This window comes from Triturus cristatus, chromosome 1_1, assembly GCF_964204655.1.
Source record: "Triturus cristatus chromosome 1_1, aTriCri1.1, whole genome shotgun sequence".
Classification (NCBI taxonomy): domain Eukaryota; kingdom Metazoa; phylum Chordata; class Amphibia; order Caudata; family Salamandridae; genus Triturus; species Triturus cristatus.
The window spans coordinates 953,977,839-953,997,614 of record NC_140579.1 but is presented as its reverse complement, the minus strand read 5'-3'; the positions used below and the strand labels follow the sequence as shown (position 1 = coordinate 953,997,614).

Genomic DNA, 19,776 nt, shown 5'->3' with positions numbered 1-19,776 from the left:
GACACGTCTTGGGTGAGACATTTTGCAGTGTACAGGATGCCCTTAGGGGTGCAAGTGTGAAGTCAGGGAGGCCTTGGGCCAGGACATTACCACCAAGAGTACATAGGCTTGCATAGGAAATCTGAAGTTGCTTTCTGGAAGAAATGGCTTCACTTTCTTTGGGTGAGGGAGCTGGTACTGGGACATCTTTGTGTTTTTTGGCAATGTGTTTCTGGAATGTGAAGTTGGTGTCCCAGGTGAATCCATGTAACTTGACATTCAGTGAAAGTTGGGATTCAAAACCGTCAAGGTTTATGTCATTGAGCTATGTCTGTACTTATTGCTGTTTTTTATTTGGCAGGTAACAGGAATTCTGTCCTTGGTGGGTTGTGCTTCAGGCTGGTGCTGGACATACAGGTCTGGATGAGGTACAGGCAGTGTTTGAGGCATTGGATGTCTGGCAGTGGTGGCTGGTTACATTTCAAAGTGGTGGGTGTAATATTTGGGGCTGCGTTTTACGTAACCAGTGAGTGAAGTTCCCTGTAGTACGCACAACGGACATAAGGAGCGTTCCTTGAAGTTTCCATTCCCCGATCCCTCCCAAGTACATTTTGAAAAAGACTTGAAAATGTTGCAATTTAAAGCAAATTTGAATAAAGAATTTAGTGAGAACACAAGAATGTTTATGTAGCAATTGTGACTATGTAGTCTTGAAATATTTAAACACATCTAAAACTGTCTCATATCTTACTGTATTCAATATATCAACGCTTGCAATTGTCAACTTACCCATGGGAAAAACATATGGAAGGAATGCACATGTGTACAAAATAATGACAGGTTATCATCCCAACGTGATTTCACAGTTCTCACAAGAGGAAGTAACATTCAGTTTCAACAGCAAGTAACACTCACAAGAGAAAAGGTAACCTTTGGTATCACAGATGGAAAACTAGGAAATTACATGAACTTCCTCAGGGGCAAGAAATAATGCAAAACTTTGCTTGCATATTGAAAGTTTGGACACCCCTAATCTCTGTGTGGAGCAAATAAGTCAGTTTAAAGGTAGCTGTCTGCAAGACCTATTGTTAACAAGTCCTTAAAATGTACCGAGTGGGCTTGGGCTCGGCTCAGAGGATAACTTTCTTCTTACTTCATACTGCTCACTTCTTGATGTTACCATTCTGCCACCTATGGAATGCATGATGAACTATTTTACATCTGAAAGTACAGTAATTCATCATACTTTATTACATACCTGCATTGTAGAGGTGGGCGAGCCACTTAAAGTTCTAGTCAGATGCCAGGCTCTCGCTCAGTTCGACGTCCTTTTGCCACATCAAGCCCATAATGACCCGAGCTTTCAAGTGGGTTCTGCTTCCCACCATTGCCCTACCCTCGTTTAGTGGCTCATTTGTACAAAAGGGAACTAGAAAACCTGAGATTTATCCTATCTTCCTATTTAACCAAACTGTGTGATCTTAGGCAAATATTTAAGGTCATCAATACGCTTTTTTCTTCATTACTTCTCAAGAAACTTATAATGTGGACTTATTAATATCAAAGCTGCCGCACGTGAAAGAAATTCTATTTGTTTTCATTATAAAGACATTTTACCATATTTGACTGGATGGTTCTTGCATGATTTATATGGCAAACATTTCCAGGCTCTGCTTGTGGAAGGACTCTTAGAGCCGAGTCTTGGCTTTGTGTGGCTCTGTTCTCCCAGTTAATTTGCTGGCGCAGCCACCTCTATTGCATTTTGTACAGAAAGTAAGCCTTCCTTAAATGTTTCCGCAAAGGTCTTGCATCTTCCGAACTTGATACAATGAAAAAAGCTCGAATGTTAACTAATCAAATAACAGTGTCTGTTAGAGTATTAAAAAACACACCTAACTAGCTGGCTTTATTTGTTTAATGTATATTCTTGGCTTATTTGCTTTCTCAATATTTTTGTCATCCTTCTCAGGCCTGGTACCTTCAATATTTGTATTTGTGACTGCTGATGGTCCGTTTTTAAAAAGACAGAGCTGTTGAAGAGGTGGTCCTGCGCTATTCTCCAAACCCAGAAGCAGGTGCTAACATCAGATGCGGATGGCCGGAGGAGGACACAAATAGACACTCTCTTGCCTCTTCCACTGCCTTGCGTTACTGGCCATGGGCATTACGAGAAGATAGCTGGGGACAGATAGAAAATGGCCTTCAAAATTAAGCCATACAGTGATTGGCCATTTTTTGCCAACTTCCCACCTCCGTTTTGCTTCAAGTGTGGAGGGACTAGATGCCTACTTGTGTCTACTTCTACTGCTCATGCGCCAGTCCAGGTGCTGCTCTCTTGCTGTTTATGTTAGTAAACTACATGAGAGCAGTGCCAGGATTGGGTCGGGCAAGTGAACCCAGTGCTCCTCAGGAGATCGTGGGAGGTGGGGCTGTGACTGTGCGGTGAACAAGTTGGAAGAGGCCTCAAATGCGCATGCCAGGCTGGATACAGCAAGCCACCCGCCAAAACCAATTTGTGCATTTCAATTTAAGACTTCTTCCCTGCTCAGCCTGCAGACTTCAGTCCCTTAAGACCTGCCCCCACCTTTACTGAAAGTCTCCCAGTCGTGCCTGGAAAAAAAAGCACAGCAGCAGTGCAGCCAAAAAGAAAATATTTTTTAAAAGCTTAATCGAACATCTAATATGGGGGCAACAGATATGGGAGAGCAATGCCCCAGTTCTCCTATAGAGGGTGCGCTCCTGATGTGTGAACCACAAGAGACGTTGAGTGGTGTATCATCGGCATAATGGTGAATCTTGATGTTGTTATCTGTGAGCAAAGCCCCATGTCTGAAATCAAGCTAACTGTTTCACATGTTTATGCAGGGTCTCAAAGACTTTAGAGGTTTGTGGGGAAAGTGATGGTGAGACCGTGTATTGTAAGGAATAAACTACCCTCTGCATTACGTTAAAATGATATTGTAAGATACCTCAGAGTTACACCACTTTATAGAAGAACTTGGCCTTCGATCTCATTTCTCTACATTGTCATGGAACTACTCAGTGACTTGCATTACCATTATATTACAACAGGGGGGGTAAATCAATTATTTTTTAAAGATATCTTCGATCACTGAAAGAAAGTTTTACCTATCTCTAAAAATAAATAATGTATTGGTGAGCTTATGACTACTAAATGTTCCAATTTTAGTATCTCCCTTATATTGTGAGTCCTCATGGTTTTGATGAAGATTTAGCAGCACCTGCTTCTAGAACTTTGTTATTAACAACAGATTACGCGACATCAAAAGAAAGAGTAGTAGTGTCTAAACCTGCCTTGTTAGGTTAGTCTAGACTATTAGCTGACCTTAATCAGTCACAGCGATTGTGGGTTTTAACAATATGTATCATAACTTCCATCCCCTTGGCCACGGACTGCCTTGGAGGAAGCCTCCAAGGGCTAAAGTCTTTAGTGTGGTAGAAATAACCAAGGGGGACTACTGCAATACTACATGTAGGAAGGTGGAATCTGACTATATGGTTGCCCCCAACTTTTCGCCTGGTATTTGAATGGTTTTTGACTAGTCTGGCTGGGATCCTGCTATCCAGGACTTCAGCCTATCTGCTTCCTCTCTAAAACTGATGTGAGTACCCTAGGTACCTTCCAATTGGATACTGAGGACACCCTACCAGCCCCTTGCAGATGGTACCCTAGGTACCCAGGGCATGGGTCCCTCAGAGGCCTACCAGGGGCTGCAGCACTTATTGTGCCACCCCTGGGACAACCATACCAAATGACACCACCAGACCACTACTGTAGTCTGGGTAAGGTGGTGCTTGCACCCCTTACAGGGATACAGGTACCCGGTATCCCACTTAATACAACACATATATCCTCATAGGTCACCCCTAGAGCAGGCCTTGCTAATCCTACAAGGCAGGGTGCTGAGATATGTGTGAGGGGGGACCCCCACCTGAGTAGGGCCCCTCTGCAACCTTCGTAAAATCATTACTGGGTTGTTTGTAGTGTAGCAATACCATATACTCTTAACCACATTATAAGTATATCGCGTCTCCCGTGGGTCCCCTTCCTCACTACCTTGGGTGGTTTCACAAGGGGCCAGCGACCCTAAATGCCCTAGGCATTGTCTGTAGAATTGTCGTGGTTCTTATACCACTTTTTTGATATATGGTTTGGTCCCCCCTTGGGGGCTTGTGATTCCAGTGCTATTTATTGTAACTATCAATGCTTGTTTGAATTGTATCTTCACCTCTAGCCTCATAAAGAGACTAGTGGGGTTATTCCTAGAATAAATACATATATTTTGAATATATACCTGTGTGGACTACTCTTTCATTTGGTTATTCAAGAGGTTATCTATGGTAAAACAATAAGCTTAACACTCCTTCAAGACTTAGCCTGAAGGCTGCTCTCCACAGCTACCACTAGGATAGCTTTCTTTAAAGGTTGTCTTTAAACCTATCACCTTAAGAGTCGAATTGGACTGGTGCAAGGTGTCCCCTATAACTAGGAGACAGCATATGCCAGGCCAACTTCTCACACTACATAAATGAGAAGCTCAGTGGTTTCATTGCCATTCTTTGCCCATTTGTTCTTCTCTTTTAAGTTTTGTAAATAGAGCGGTGAGGATCAGACAAAATGTCCCTGATATGCATGCAGTGTCCATTTGATTTATTAATTTCTCTTTTTAAAATGTTTGTCATTTGTTATGTAATTTTTTATGGTTTTAAAATATTAACCCAATAAATATTTCTTCGACTTGACTACTAATTGTATTAGTTTTTATTAATCAGTTCCCAAGTCAATAAATGTGGTGCTCATATCTTGAAAAGGCTGATTACTCTGTTCTGTCAGATACATAGAAAGAAGTAATCATAGAGACAACTGCATCTATGAAATAAAATGTAACTTATTTCACATTACAAATGTAAGTGACTCTAGCAGTTAGCACAGACATTTGGCATAGTGGCCAGTAAACGTCTCAGATAACCATAAAGAAAATATATCTTCTATTCCCCGACGTACATTGTAAAGATGGTGAATGAGAACAGAGTAGGATGACAGCATGACACTTGTTGGTCAAGTTCGGCTTCAGTCTTATAGTACGGAACCTTCCTCAGGCGAGGATGCTGTTATGACAAGCAGTAACATTTGAAAAAAAAAACATTAAATACTGTCATTGTTTCTTTCTTACTACACCATTAAATATTTGACAGTTCTAAGATTATGAGTTTGTATAACCCCTTTCATTGTGTTGTAAACCCGTATGTGAACATTCTGCTCAGATTAAGCAAATGCTTTAACTTTGGAAACTAAAGTACTTAAATGAACAGTTATAGAGGGTAATTCTTTTTTGTAAAAAATTATATAATGGGTGCAGTTATGGCATGTTTTTCTGTAAATGATGGGAAATTTAGACAACAGAATTTAATGTTCACTTATGCTCTACGTTGAATTAAAAAACTGCAATGAATGTTGCTCGCTCAATTTTAGATAATTTTGTGTAATATATTTTTCGTTTCTTAATCTTGACACTAAGATGCATTTCTGATTGCTTTTCAGATGAAAATTATGCTTCTCTGAACTGATGATTAAACACTGTAAAGCTGCGGAAGCCACTTGCAGTTCAGAAGAAATGGAAACTGTGGTTATAGTGGCCATTGGTGTCTTGGCTACAATCTTTCTAGCATCTTTTGTGGCATTAATTGTGGTATGCAGGCAGCGCTACTGCAGGGCCAAAGACCTTCTCCACCCTTTGGACACGAAGTAAGTCACTGTTATTGTGCTTAGGGGCCAATAAAGATCTACATGCCTTATGATACCCTCAGCTGCGGCCGGTGCAAGTAAGCACGGTGGGCCGGGGTGTGGTGGGAGGGGGGGGGTGTCGACATGTCGGAATAGGGAAAATAAAATAAATAAATCCTATTCTGTCATCTGTCCACTTCCCTGCCCCACCCCACCGCGCTTACCTGCAGCGGCCCCGACTGGATATCCTTGACTTTCTGCTGAAAGTTTTGGTACCTGAAAGATAGTTGGTGTTTATGCTGCGCTATTGTACTGGATCGCATTGGTGAGAGAAAGTATTGGATGAGGAACCAATGAATTTGTGACTCTAGTCTGTTGCACTTATATTATTGGGCATGGCATTAATCCCATGCAAGCCATACTGACAATTTATTCCACCGGGCATTTCCCTGGCGGGCTGGAGTCATTGGAGGCCATTTTTTTAATACAGAGGACTGCTGTTTTGGCCTGTGGCACTTTCTCTGATTATTCCCCCAGGTAATCACAGCAGACACTGCGGGTGATGCAGGTGACAGAGAGGAGAGAGACAAGGAGCGAGAGAGAGAGATGAGGTAGGGAACCGGGCTGGTGTCAACACTTTTTCCAGGGCTACGTTTGGTCCCCAATCCGGCACTGATCTCAATTCTTTTGTGGGCTACGTTTCGTTTGGTGTGTGTAGGATCTGGGTGTTTGTCCTCTTGTTCTCCAGTGCCTTAGAAATGTGATTGAATGTGATCATTTGAGTGAGATTTACTGCCATGTTGAACCACTTTTCTGTGGGGTCAGTCTATTGCAAGTGTAGGAATAGCTTCACCAGTGATGATATCGCCTGACCTGTCAGTATTTGGTGTTTTGTCTACCTTTATGCACTGGCTGGATGGTAACCTGGATGTCAGATGCAAAATGTAACCAAGTGATTACCTGCAAATGCTGCATACAATATGTTGATACAAATTTTAGGTATCCTGGGAAGAGTTTGACCCTTGTAAATGTATACCCTGCGCTTCTTTACAACATGTCACTCCTGTACCCAGTTTTTTGCAGGTGCTGACGTTTAAGTATGATTTTTACCTGTTTAGTATCAGCTCAGCTTAATTAGGACCACATATTGGAAGTACATATTGAGTAAAAGGTAAAGAAGACATGTATATGATATCAGGGTTCTATTGGTTACTGGCACCTAATTTCAATGAACCACCTTGACTGTGAGTGACAAACATTGGTACTCTGTGATCAAGTGATTTAAAGAATATTAATAGAATGAGCTGCACCTCCAAATTAATGTCTTTTCATTTCCTAGTTTTCTCTTTACCAGTAATACGGCCTTTTAGGTGAAGTCTGTGCCGGTAACTGGTTACTAGTTCTGTCCTCTGTCTTTTGCTGCCCAACTAAGTCAGATACTGCACAAATATACGTAATTTCCAATTACAGTTAATGTTCATGACGAGTAATTGTTTGTTTTATTTACATGTATAGAAGTAGAGGACTTAAAATGAAACATTAAATACCAATACAATAGGTCTCTTGGTTTATTGTTATCTTAAGGGGAAGGGTTTGCATGACCAATTTTCATTATGTTTCGTGGTTTTTATAGGTTACTATCAGAAATGGGCCAATTAATTTGGGAGGGGGTACCCCTACCAGTTCAATAAACCAACTCTGCTTAGGTCAAAACACAGTTCTGAAAGAATGACTTCTAAACCCTTGGTTGCTATAGCAAAAGCAGCAGTCAGTCCCCAGATTAGTGCATGCTAAGTTCAACCAGTACCAACAACTTTAACCCCTTCTGTGCCCATGACGAGATAGTCTCGTCATGGAGCGCGGTTGCGCTGTGCCCATGACGAGACTATCTTGTCATGAACCCCGCCCGCTAATGCAACGCCCGGCACAGGGCGGGGAAAGGGCGGGGCACTGATAAGGTTAAAGTAACAAAAACAACACAATAAAATACCTAAGCCAATTTAGAAAACTTTAAATAGCAAAAAGACCCCAAGATCATCAAAATAGGCTAAGTGGAGCTGGCAATAAGAATTTTTAAAATTTCAATGCAAAAAGCGCCTAGAGGCACCAAGCTCTAATGAAAAACAACAGTTCGTTGTGGACCGGGACTTATATGCACAATTACAGGCCAACCCTAATGGAGTGGAGGTTGGGCACATCAGGTGGGCTATCGCATCATAGGTTTTACCTTCAGACTTAGTCTCCTCCTGCTGAAAAAGGTTTGTCTGGCAAGTCCTGCAGTCCCTAGCTCCTCAGGGCAGGCTTCTGGGCAAGTTTCCTTCTTGCCAGGTCTCCTGTAGGGCTAGTCCTCTTTATTCTGTTACGCCCTCTTTGCCGTCAGGAATCCCTCTGCTTTTTGTGTCCCTGAAGCAGGAACAGGAGGCCAACCTTTTGACCCTTGGAGAACAGTTCCTATTCCTGGGTCTCGGTAGTATTCAGAGAAAATTGTGGCCTTTTGTATGTCGTCTTCTTCCAACAGGAGCCAGTAGTCAGGTGTCAGAAGTCTGGGTTAATCTTATAGCAGAGCCTTCCTCTTCAGATGGAATCTTCTTGGGTCCATAAATGTTCTGAGAAGGTAGTCATGGAGCTGCTAGCTTTATTATGTGCTCTAGCCATTGATTGGAGAAGTTCTATCACTCAGTCCTAACATTTTTCCCACAGTCCCCCCAACTTTTTTGCAGCACTTACTTTTTGCCTTACTGCAAAATTACCCAGAAGCCCCTGTTGCCTAAGGGCGGAATCCAGCTGCCACCAGGCAGGCCCGTATTTTGCTTGTTGTCCACTCCCCTACCTTTTCATGCTACTGTGACTGGGGATGAGCTGCCTAGGAGGGTCCTGGGAATGAATACGAGAAGCCCTTCTGGGCATCTGCAAGTCAAAGAGGTAGCCCTAAAGTTGCTCTTTCCTCTGCTAACTGCTCCCATCCACTCCCGGATATCTAATCCCTGCTAAGTGGGCAACAGTTAGTGTCCATTGGCCTTTCCGGGGTCCAGAGACAAGCCATTGTCCCACGACTCAGCAAACGTAATTCCCACTGCCAAAGACGTGTTTTTCAGTCCTGGGGTATGATGACTGTCAAATTTGGTTTTAAGCCAGTTCTGGCACAATGAACCTAAAGTAAATTTTAACAAGGTTACTTTCCAGCGTAATTTATCAAAAATATGATTTCACCATTAAGTCAGACTTTGAAAATTAAGCAGGGTTTGGGGCATTTTCTAGTGCTTTCCTAACTGATGTAAACAAAAATCATCCCATCTATTCCTATCAGAGATAAGTCTACATGGGGCCACCAGGGTCAAGTAGCTTTTGACTTTTATTTCTCTGTGAGAGCCCACTTACCTTAATGTGTAGAAAGTACTACTTTAAAAAATAATAATTTATAATGTACAGTGGTCCCGATGGTAATATTAATAGAAAGGGAAACGTTTTTTTAAATATAATTATAATTGTATTAAACAGTGGTTTTAGTAGTAAATGGTAGGAAGCAAACACAAACCAAAATAAATTAATAATGATCAGTGAGGTGAAAGAAGTGTGCAATGCTCAAGCAATTGTGATACAAGTGTGCAAATGTCATAATATTTGTGATATATTTACTTCGTAGAGCTGAATATGTGTGTCATAATGTATTTACAGAGCCCCAATATTCCAAATTAGTATCGTTTACATGGGTCTTGTGTTATCCTGTTGATGGCATTTCCATTACCTACAAATTTGTGATCATCACTCGAACAGGTATTGGCTCGAGAAATTACTAAATTAAAATAACAAAGAAAGGAAACATATATGAATATCAAAGTAAAAATAGATAATGGGAGATGACAAAACAAAAAAATTAAAATTGAAAATTAAATGAGTTCACAGATCATAGCATATTCAAAAACATTACTAACAGTAGTTATATGGTGAGATGTAGACCGCATTGAGTAGGATGGGAACGCAGCTGAAAGAAGAGACAAAAAGGGTATGTGGTTGGAGCAACCAAATTGCCCGATGCCTTCCAGTTGCGTGAAAATGGTAAAAGTCTGAGAAACCGGGGAATGGTCCATGATGTGTTGAATCATGTGTATGGCAGCGAAGGGGTCTGAAAAGGGGAAAAAGTGTTTACTACAGAGTGTTTTCTGTTGAGATACTATTGGGAAAGCAGGGTACAGAAGGATACGAGTTACCTGCATAACGAAAATCTGAAGCTTTAAAGGTAGTTTGGCATCCCTTGTATGTAGCATGGAACTGTACTTTCTGATCGGAAATTAAGAGGAGTGCCGATAGCGGCAAGCAACCTTCTGCAACGTTTACTGCGTTATATTAAGGATGACTACAAAATTCCCACAGTAGGAGATGTGGCCTGCATTCAGGGCAGCAGTCATGCAGCAAACATTGTCTGCTAGCGTCCAGGAGTCTCTTCATTGTAGACGTGAATACAATGGGGACGAGAAATGGAATTGAGTTTGTGGCGTGGCGGCTATCTTGAGAGTAGGATTCAAGAATACTGGTGGCCACATCAGTGGGATTGACAATTCAGAAACCCTATCGTTTCTACCTTATTCGCCTCTCTTTGCTACACCCACTCATTTCCATTACTCGCTGACATTTTGGGCCTGTCAGATTTTACAGCATACTTAAAAGAGGATATTTAAAATGTATTGAAAGCTCCCCTGTTACGTTCTGATAGCACTGAAATACCATGAACACCAACCATTAATCTCCCTGTTCAATTGAAAAAATGCCAGAAAAAATATGTCAGACTCCAATTTAAGGTGAACATAACAGAATATTTCTAATCTGACGTCATCCCTTTTGGTTTACAGTTCAGAAACATTCCAGGTATCTACAGTGAAGACAAAAATACAGATGAGGTTTCAGCAATATAGAGAAAAACATACTCACGTCACTGGATGGTCTGAGGCATAGACGCACCATTAGAATGCTCCAAAAAGGTTTTAAAATAGGTTGCTGAACAAGAGCGTCAAATAAAAGATTCTGACCTTATCACAGATGCCAAAGCAGTTTTAGATAAGATAGAGAAAACAATTAGTGAGTTCAACCAATAGAAATGAGAAACAAGCATTGAAAATGCAATAGGTCTTGACTTTGATTAAGTTAAAGCCATTTGCTTTGCTAATGGTATTGTATAAACAAGCAACTGGCTTTAACTTAATCAAAGGCGAGACCTATATGCTGCCACAGCCAGGGCCCCAGGGCCAGACACAGACAGGGGCCGAGGGCCAGACCCTGCCACAGCCAGGGGCCGAGGGCCAGACGCTGCCACAGCCAGGGGCCGAGGGCCAGACGCTGCCACAGCCAGGGGCCGAGGGCCAGACGCTGCCACAGCCAGGGGCTCCAGGGCCAGACCCTGCCACAACCAGGGGCCCCAGGGCCAGACCCTGCCACAGCCAGGGGCCGAGGGCCATTTGGTCCTGAAGCCAGGAGTTCGGAGCCCGGTCCAGCTTAAACCAGAGATGCAGGTTTGCCTGCTTTACTCCATTCTCAATATTTTTCATGAATATGTAATTCATACATGTAACATAGGTAGCTCTCACCCTGAGTATCCGTAGGAGCTTTACGGACAGTCCCTGCTACCCTGTTACTCTGAGTTTCTCATGTAACGCTCTCCGCTCTATTGTAAAGATCTTTGACACCTCTCTGGGTGATGGCGCTATAAATGCATTTTCGGGCTCCCCTGCTGCACTCCCTCCCCTCCCTTCAGGGTCCCCCCTCCAGCCCTCCGTCACCGTCTCTACCCCTACTTGTGGTCTACAAGAGAGGGGTTTTATCCTTTGCAAGCAAACAGAACAGACAGAACCGGCTGTACAAGCAAAGGGGCGCAGATTAAACAAAATGGGGGGGGGGGGAGAGTAGAGGAGCGAAGGGTGAGGAGGGGAGGGAGGGGACGACAGGGAGAGGTGGGGTGGGTCACTCAGTGCGACAGAATGGAGAGGACAGCAGGACACGACTCTACCCCGGGGCAGCAGCGGCCATTCTAGGAATACCTTGGGCTTACTTGGGAGAGGGGGCTGGAGGTGTGTAGCGGGGGTGTCACCCGCGCCCTCCCCGCAGAAAAAATAGAAGAAAACGATGCTGTTGAGTAGTCATAGTGTCCTGTATTATCACTCAGGCTTTCAAGCAGGGCTTTAAGTAGGATTAAAAAACTGGAGGGGTCTCTCAAGGGGCGTGGCCAATGTAATTAAGGGCGTGGCATTAAAACACATAGTCTAGAAACCTGTGCTTCGCCATAGTGTGCTGCCCCACTGGTATTTTGCTGCTTCTGTCTTGTTCCAGATAAATAATACAAGTAACAACATTACACCCACAAAACAGGACTAATGGCTTTGTTAATGGTTGTTAGTTGCATAGAATAAATAAGTATCAACTAAGCCTTCGTTATTTATACCAATGCTTCAGTTCTGAAATGATGAGACCATAAAAGAACTATAACCAGTCTCTTCGAAGTTACCTCAAAGGCAGTAAAGGAAGGCACTGCTGCAGAATTAAGATTTTATTTCACCCTGATGGTGAGCGCCAAAATGAGAGCCCGATAGGGACCCGTCTCAGCGCCTGCTTTTTAAGACTGCCAGTGCCGACCGGCAGGACTCGGCCCACTAAAGCCCTTCTTTCAAATAGGAAAGAATGAAATCCCGGCGCCTCAGGTTGTGAATAAATGTGTGATCTGAGGCAGCTGAGAAAGCAGGACTCTGAGCCTTAACGCTGATCACCGATTTCCCCATTGATAATAAGTCTTTCATTGTGAAGTTTTTAATATTTCATGGTCTGGCCATAATTACAGTATTACATATATTCTTAATTAATACGGATGCGCACAGTCTAATATGGTTTTGATTATTAATGTTAAGCGTTGGGAGAGGCAACTAGTCAAGATGACCCCCCTCCCCGCTCAGTGGCAATAAGTGGAATATTATACTCTGTACGTCTGAATACCTGGGGTATTTTTACAAAACCGTCAGCGATGCTGGGTGGCACGTGAAGCTGCTTTTATTTTTCTTACATCGCCATGAAATCTGCATTTGTTTCTCGTTGTAAACAGCTTCTGGGCTGCGTCCAAAAGAGCCACCCAGATGCGACAACTCTCCCTGCACACCTGGCCTCGACTCCTGCGGGGTCTCTTCGGGTCTGCCCTGTATAACAGAAGGGGTTGAACCCCGGCCGGGATGCGAGGGGTTTGGAGGCCTCTCACCTGGGAGCAGGGGGCACTTTATTTCTCACCTAGGCTTGTCGTCAGGGACAGTAAACGTAATATAACCCTTGCGCTACAGTATTAAATGTGTGCATGAATGTTTTATTAGCGTCGGTGCTGTGTTATTGGGGATGTTGTTTCCACACCCCCGTCTCCCCTGCTCACCTCCTACCAGGTATTGTGTATAATCAACACTTTCACGTATTAATAGGATGGATTCGATGTTATCGCCCCAGATGAAGAGCGCGTGCGCCTCACGCGCCACTAGACTTAGAATTCAAGGTCTCTGTTAAAAGCTGATTTAATATAATTTAGGAATTGAACACCAGCGCGCAGGGCCCCCAACGGGCTCCACCCCCGTCCAGGTTGGCACATCCCTTCATCCTTCCGAGATCAGAACTTGCATAAAAGCAACGCCTGTTATTTACAGCGGTTAGAAACAGGAGACGTGCACCAAGAAGCGCTGTAAAACAGCACGTTTAGTTTCCTTTTTGTATATTTCCATTCGTCTTATAAGGATTGTTTCAGAACAGATTCATCGACTAAATAACGACTTTCGATACCAATTAAACTGAAATTAAGCACGGTTTCGGCAGCAGAAAGCGTGGGATGGAAGGAACACAATCATATGTCATATTTCTTCTGATTTCCACGTCGTGACGTGTTCTCAGCCCCGGACACGTCGCCCCCACAGGGCAGCTTTTAAAAACAAGGAAAAGTGCAGACTGAGAAGTCCAAGAGGTGAGAGGTACTCTGCAGTATTATTTATAATACTATGTGTGTCCTTGGGCAGGCTGCGAGATGTCTACTGCCCTCGATCCACAAACCTGGGCGGGCCCTCCTGTGGCCCCTCCCTGCCCTCGGGACCGCCCTCTCAGCTCTCGTTTGGACCGAGAGCACGCACTGAAAGTCGTTCTAAAGTGCCGAAGGCATCACTTCAATAAAGCTAACATTTTCGAGCGTCTGGTTCGTCGCCTGACGCTGGCGCAATGCTGCGTGATGCAAGCCTGGCATGGTGGGTGCTGACGATGCTGACGTCGTCCTTGGTGTCTGCAGGAGAAGATGCGGTTCTGAGCCGAGAGCAGCTCAGCAACTTCTTCAGTGAGTGAAGAGACTGAGAGCAGCCTCTGCCGATCGATTTCTGTGGAAAGATTTTTTTTTAAGTTGAAGTAAGGGGAGTGTGTCAATTTTGAGCTGCGTGCAACATAAGTTTCCATGACGTATTTGCTCGGCTTTTTCTGCTGGGATGGCCTCTCCTGCCAAAAGGTTTCTGGTCTTTATGAGGCCATGTGTTTGGCCCCATAAAGATAAGAAACCTTTTGCGACGAACGTAATTCAGGCGAGTCCGTCCAAGTGGGACGGCTCAAAAAGCCAAGCAAATACGTCATGCACAGCTCTGTTCCAATGGCTGGCCACCGTTTACCATAAATGGTGACGCCAGCCAATGGAACAGAGGGGCGGGGCTTAAAGCCCCTTACAGAAATCACCCGTTAACACTAAATCTCGCCAGCGAGACTGCGCATGCGCGCAGCCTATGCCAGGCGAGACCTAAAAACAACTAAATGGAGAAGGACATTCTGAACAAAAAAACAAGAAAAAGCCTGTCCATCCAGACAGTAATCATCTATTACTGTTAGCATAGGGACCACTGTGCCTTGTCAATTACAAGATACCCCAGGGCCCTAGGGAATCCAGGGTCTCCCCTTTTATGTATAGCATAGTATGCACAATCAATTTTATATATTAGCACCCTGTCTTGTAGGCTTATAAGACACATTTAATGGGTGGCACATGAATATATCAAAAACGCTTTTCCTACATGGCAATGTCAATTTTAATTGCCAGGTGTTACTGCAGTGCATTTAAACTGCAGCCTAACCAGAGCACAGTGGTGCTCCTGGTAGACAAATGGGTTTGTCTCATATGTAAGTGATGCCAATATACACTTCATCCCACATATGACTTTAACTTTTGCATGCCATATGTGCACTTGAGGCACTATTTAAAATGGACCTATGAGGAAGGTAAATAGGATAAATATGTAACTCTAGGTACAGCACATGCTTTAGAGGGTAATCACAGCCACTTTACTACTATTTAGCAGTGCCAAAGTTCACAGAGTCCTAAAGTCAGTAAAAGCAGTGTTCAGAAAAAGGAGAAATGTTTGAGTTGACCCTGTAGAAAAGGAGAATTTGCTACAGTCACATTTACTTGAGCCAAAGTATCAAGCCATGATACGTGTTCTATCTGCGCTGATTGTGTGCCATCCTGTGTACAAGACTGACCAGAAGGCAGAAAATCATCCTGTAAAAAAACTGAGAAATGCATGTAAAACCCCAAACCAAACAAGCATTTGCAATGCAATAGGTCTTGCATTTACTCAAGTTTGAGCTATTGACATTGCAAACAACAATGACTTTTTTTCAGTTTTTTACACACAAATAAAAGGCTTTGTCATTTACAGTGCCAATAGCTTAAACTCGCATAAATGCGAGACCTATTGCATTGCAAATGACCAATAATGGGGCAGATGCAGACTATGTATGTAATAGATTCTTTCACTTCCCTACATAATCTGCATGTGGTGCATTCAGAGGTTTTTAACCATTGTGGAATGAAATCCAATGTTGACGGGTAACTATAAACCATAAATATATAATTTTTTTGTTAATTTGGAATAGCATGTTGCAGGGTACGTTGTGTTTTAAGCTGGATATAATTATATATTATAAGGCAGGCATGAGAACTTTGCCTTGCCAAATCGGTTTTGTCCTCAAGCGCTGACAATTTTTGAATGTTCTAATTCAAGGCATTTTTAAATTCTCTCAGACTGGCTGATGCGGGCCAAAGCTCTAGCATGGAAGTTATTTAATGATTCCTCCAAGTATCATCTGTAAGAAACATTTACATTGGAATGATTGATTTCTGACAAAAGCAGACTGGAGTGCGTGTGAGATTTCTTTTTTGTCATTTTATTTCAAAGTGCTTGTTAGAGGCGACTGAGTGTGGATTCTCCTCCGTGCTTTCCCCACCTTGGGAGGGGCAGGTTTAGTTCTATGGATCAGGGATCAATTGCAGTGACTTTGCAGGGCAGGTGAACAGAAGCACACAGGAAGAGACACACTGAAACTTCCACAGCAGAGAAATGCAGAGAGAGAGACTGACAGGAGCAGGTGGTAGATACAGCGGCGCTTAGTGTGATAGGAAAGAGTGACAGTGAATTCAACGGAGGCAAACAAACAGACAGAGGAGAAACATGATGTCTGACAATTACCACGGTGACAGATACTGTTAATGTAGAGATAGAAAGACACGGAGACAGTAAATAAACCAGAAGGTAGAGAGAGAGAGCAAGTCAGGAATCAGCAGAAAATATCAGGGAATGCAGAACGTGAAAAACAAGAATAAATCACCCAGTTACCTAACTGTACGGCTGACTGCTGGAGTCTGTTGTTACGCTTCGATTTATGTCAAGCGGAGACTGGTGTTAAAAAGAGCGTGGCGCGGCCTCCGCAGAAAATACCAGGGAATGCAGAACGTGAAAAACAAGAATAAATCACCCAGTTACCTAACCTTACGGCTGGCTGCTGGAGTCTGTTGTTACGCTTCGATTTATGTCCAGCGGAGACTGGTGTTAAAAAGAGCGTGGCGCTGCCCCGTACCCGTGGTGCATGTGTGCGCGTGCAGTCTGCTCTTTTTTGAAGCACATACTCGTGCTTGTGGCGCGCACTTGCTCGCTCAAGCAAGGTTTCATGCCTTCGAAAAAGAGCAGAACAACGGCTAAAGGTCCTCCTATGCAGCGCATGCGCGCTGCGTAGGCAAGACCTAATTCGTAACTGTTCCCTGTGCCGCATGATCACATCTGGTATTAAATCTGGATTCTATCATCCTTCCAGTACCTTCCACTCGGTATTTGATATCTGCAAGCATTTCTCTGGGTCTACATTTATACCAAAGTAATCAATTGACCCCAAAATGGTTCTAAAACAACCATAGTTGTACCAGACCTTAAACACATTCCAATTACAACTCCAATATATTTGCAAACCCTTTCATTAGAAACTTGGTAGAAATTGGTTGGCTGTTCCGTAGATGAAGAAAATCTGTTCCTTGAGATATATGACTACACCTATGTGGGGATACAGAACATAAAGTTACCCATGAAAATAAAGCATGTATCAGATTTGAATGCAGGAATTCAATAATTACTAAGGACAGTGCAGATAATCTGCTTCTTAGAAATCTGTTGACCACTTTATAGTTTGATAGTGTTCTTTTTCCGACTAGTTTCCTTGAAGAAACGATGCATGTCATGAAACGTGTTGGCTGTGTTTTTTTGTTGTTCGTTTCAAGATTTATGTACGATACAGTTTCTTTCTTAACCAAATTAATACATGTAATGGTACTCAAAGAATAATGATAAATATGATTCAGATATCTAGTACATGTTGATGATGAGACAAACATTGATTTGGTAATGGTACAAAAAGAATAATGATAATTGTGAATCTAATATTTATTACATATTGATGATTACAAAAACATTGGTTTTCTATTAATGAGATTGATCTATTGTAACTAATTAAATTAATTTTGAGAATTTGGAATTGCGTTCTCAATTTTCTTAGGTGCCGCTTGCAGGATTTTTTAATAGATATTTCTTATTGCCTTTGAATGACATTGTATTGTATTGTAATTGTATTTATATAGCGCTTACTACCCCTGACGAGGCGGCAAATCGGTTTTCGGTGAGTAGCACGCTACTCCGAAACCCATAAAGGATTAGTATTGAATTAGTATAGTGAAATATGAAAGTAATTTGAGTGGTGGATAGGTTGACAATCTATACAGTGCATTAAAGAAACATTTTTCTCTAGCACATAAAAAGTAGCTCCTACTGTTACCCATGTCAATGTATGATACTCATTTTATGATCGGTGTATTAGCAGGAATAACTGAGTAACCCATGCCAGAACCCTAATTTGGTACCTATGTAGTACACAGATGTCAGCAGCAGGAGCACAATCCAGATAGATATATCACTGTCCTTAACTTTCACGTATATAATTATTGATTATAAAGTTGACTGGTATATTATAAAGTTGACTGGTATATTGTCATACATAGGAGATAGTAAAAAATAAATCATAATTAGGTTTTGTGTACATGGAATCCATACATGAATGCCCTGCAGACAAAGCTCTTGTGTTTGTAGTGAGACCAGAACGTACCACTTCCCTGTTCGACAAAACTAATTGCCGGGTATATTTCTAAAGATCAAGTTGGTATGTAAATAGGAAAAAACTAAACAGAAAAGGTGCAGCCTAACCTGTTCTCCAAGCCATGCAAATGACCACATGTTGTTTATGAACCCATCGGCCACAGCTGCTATACAACAGAATTTTGTAAACTATAAGGACATCGTAGCAGCTGCCTTACAGCAACTCCAACAAGCATTTGCAATGCAATAGGTCTCGCATTAGGAAAGTTTGAGCTTTTTGTATTGTAAATTGACTAATTTTTTATTTATGTGTTGGTATTGAAAATATTGAAATTACTAGCTTTCTCATGTACAATGTCAATAATTTTAACTGTTGCAAATGTGACACCTATAGCATTTGTAATGCAATATGTGTTGTATTTACGTGACTTAGATGTATTGATATTACAAAAAACAATGGCTTTTAATTTTTGCAAATAATTAATACTTAAATAAAAGTTAAAATAAATTATAATGGCAATCGTTTAAACTTTTGTTAATAACTCTTGTGAAGATTATGTTTAGTGTATTTAATTGCGCCTAAAATCCAAGAACAGAAGTTAAATATTATCATTTTTTTTGTGCCATTTGTAATAAAGCCTAAATATTGAGAGAACATATTAGAGCCAGTTGTTGTTGAATGGTTGTACAGATTGATACTGTGGTGGCGGTGAGTGATGTTGTGGTGGTGTCGAGTGATGCTGTGGCGTTAATTGATGCTGTGGTAGCGCATAGTGATGTAGTGGTGCCCTTGAGTGATGCTGTGGTGGTGCTAAGTGATGCTGTGGTGATGCGATAGATAGATAGATAGATAGATAGATAGATAGATAGATAGATAGATAGATAGATAGAGTGCAATAGTCCGATAGATAGAAAGATAGATAGATAAGATAGATAGATTAGATAGATATATTAGATAGATAGATAGATAGATAGATAGATAGATAGATAGATAGATAGATAGATAGATAGATAGATAGATAGATAGATAGATAGATAGATAGATAGATAGATAGATAGATAGATAGAGTGTAATTATGTAGAATATAATTATGTGGCACTGAGTGGTTTTGTGTGGAGTGTATGTTGATTTTAGTGGCGTGTAATTATGTGGCATTGAGTGTTATTTTGAGTGTATCTTGCATTGTTTGCATTGTAATTAATTGGCACTGAGTGTTATTTGGACTGCATGTGGCATTGAGTGTAGTGTAATTATGTGTTGTGTAATTATGTGGCGCTGAGTGGTATTTGAAGTGTATGTGGCATTGAGCGCTGTGTAATTATGTGGTGTGTAACTATGTGGCACTGATTGGTTTTTGGAGTGTCTGTTGTATTGAGTGCATTGTAGTTATGTGGCATGTAATTATGTGGCTCTGAGTGGCATTCGGAGTGTATGTTGCCTTGCCTTGTATTTCTATGGTTCCGTAAACCCTTAGAGGCAATTATTTTATTTTAACTGAAAGGATGGTAGTTAAATGGTGTTTACGGCAGGATGGTCGTTAAATGATGGGTACGGAGAAGCTGTGTGCTGAAAGGCAAAGAGAACACGGGCATGAAAGT

General features: G+C 42.0%; 1 protein-coding gene across 2 annotated transcripts in view; it reads left to right on the top strand.

Moving 5' to 3' along the window:
- LOC146871367 (transmembrane protein 98) overlaps positions 1-19,776 on the top strand; it is a 1,189,076-nt gene that overhangs the window by 1,090,301 nt on the left and 78,999 nt on the right. For both annotated transcript variants that reach the window (XM_085650842.1, XM_085650844.1), the window contains one exon: positions 5,543-5,746. In XM_085650842.1, coding sequence (XP_085506968.1) covers positions 5,568-5,746 — 179 coding nt within the window. In that variant the 5' untranslated portion in view covers positions 5,543-5,567. The remainder of the gene's footprint in view (positions 1-5,542; positions 5,747-19,776) is intronic.